Here is a 1,717-nt window from a genome sequence, read left to right as displayed (position 1 = left end):
CATCTACAACAGGTAAGATATTCACTGTTTTTTACCACCTGAGGTCAAAGGTCATCTACAACAGGTAAGATATTCACTGTTTTTTACCACCTGAGGTCAAAGGTCATCTACAGCAGGTAAGATATTCACTGTTTTTTACCACCTTCATCAGTTTTATTGTTTATAAACCTTCAGTTGTTATTTCTGCTTTTTTAACTTTATTCCAAACATCTAAGATGTTCTGAACCACAACATCTGTTTCAGACAATGTAAACAAACAAACAAACACACAAACAGCTGGTTACCTTCAGCTGGTGCCACTCTGACCCGGACCGACACCACAGGCCCGACCTCGGCCTCAGACCCAGACTCAGACCCGGACCCGGACCCGGTCCGGTCCGTGAGGACTCCTCCCTGTGCATCCAGAAGTGAGACRGTCAGCTGCAGACCCCAGCTGCTGGACTCACACTCCAACTCCAGCTGGTTGGTTCTGGACCGGTGGACCTTCAGGCTGGGCTCAGACAGCTGGACTGCACACACAACAACAACAACAACAACAACACAACAATTATAACAACAACAACAATTATAACAGCAATGACAAACACTTTATTTTGAAAAGCAGCAGAATCAGATCTGAAGCTTTCAGAGGATTTTAACCTGAACTGATCTGAGTCAGTTTTTACAAAAATAAAGTTTAATTTGATAAAGTTTTATTTTTACTGAATCCTCAGAGTGAAACATGTTCTCCATCACAGCTGCAGGGCATTCTGGGTAATCTGTGCTCTGGTCCACAAGTTCTTTAACCTAAGTTGTACCGTGACCTTTGACCTGCTGGCTGAGGCCTGTACAGCTCACTGCACAGTCTGACCTTCAGGGTGAGTCCTGCAGAGCTCACTACACAGTCTGACCTTCAGGGTGAGTCCTGCAGAGCTCACTACACAGTCTGACCTTCAGGGTGACAGGTGTAAACCTGGTCAGTCAGGTTGTCCTCACCTACAACCAGAGCCACGTTAGCCTCCACTCGTCTGGAACCAGTTCCCATTTGAAAGACACACCTGGATCAGGACCAGAGACCAGAACCTGTGTGAGTTCTTTCCCGGGTCACAGAAGACCTCAAACAGAACCAGAACCAGAACCTGGACTCACCTGTAGTCTCCGGTGTCGCTCAGCTGGACGTCCTGCAGCGTCAGAGAGCCGTCGTCCTTCAGGGACGTCCGGTCCCTGTAGGTCTCTGCCTGGTCCTTGGTCTTCTTCTTCCCGTCCACCAGGACGTACAGAGTCGGTTCTGACCCGCTCAGGCCCAGCCACTCCAGCAGAACCACACGAGTCAGCGGCACCGGCTCCATGATGGCACCGCACGGCAGCACGGCATCGCTGTGGACCGCCACGTAGACCCTGGGGGTCCTCAGGGGCCGGCCTGCAGGAGAACATGGAGGAGTCCATGAGACCAGGACCACAGAGACCAGGACCACACAGACCAGGACCACAGAGACCAGGACCACCTGAGACACACTGTGGGAGCAGGTCTGAACAGATTAGAGCAGATTATGAAGATAAGATGACTGAACTTCTGGATCATCTCACCTCCACAGACTGTAAGACTTTATAAATTAACCCTCTGCAGTTCGACCAGGAGACAGGAAGTAACAGGAAGTGACAGGAAGTGACAGGAAGTAACAGGAAGTGACAGGAAGTAACAGGAAGTGACAGGAAGTGAGAGGAAGTAACAGGAAGT

At 49.8% G+C, this 1,717-nt stretch overlaps 1 protein-coding gene across 1 annotated transcript in view; it reads right to left on the bottom strand.

Moving 5' to 3' along the window:
• The window catches only part of LOC106510919 (uncharacterized), a 6,640-nt gene that overhangs the window by 3,343 nt on the left and 1,580 nt on the right, over positions 1-1,717 (bottom strand). The window contains exons 2-4 of the mRNA XM_013999654.1: positions 1,129-1,399; positions 976-1,037; positions 285-509 (exon numbers count right to left, since the gene is read on the bottom strand). Coding sequence (XP_013855108.1) covers positions 285-509; positions 976-1,037; positions 1,129-1,399 — 558 coding nt within the window. The remainder of the gene's footprint in view (positions 1-284; positions 510-975; positions 1,038-1,128; positions 1,400-1,717) is intronic.

Source organism: Austrofundulus limnaeus, unplaced genomic scaffold (assembly GCF_001266775.1).
Source record: "Austrofundulus limnaeus strain Quisiro unplaced genomic scaffold, Austrofundulus_limnaeus-1.0 Scaffold2397, whole genome shotgun sequence".
Taxonomy (NCBI): domain Eukaryota; kingdom Metazoa; phylum Chordata; class Actinopteri; order Cyprinodontiformes; family Rivulidae; genus Austrofundulus; species Austrofundulus limnaeus.
Note: the sequence above shows the minus strand (reverse complement) of the source record. Positions and strands in the feature narration are given on the sequence as shown.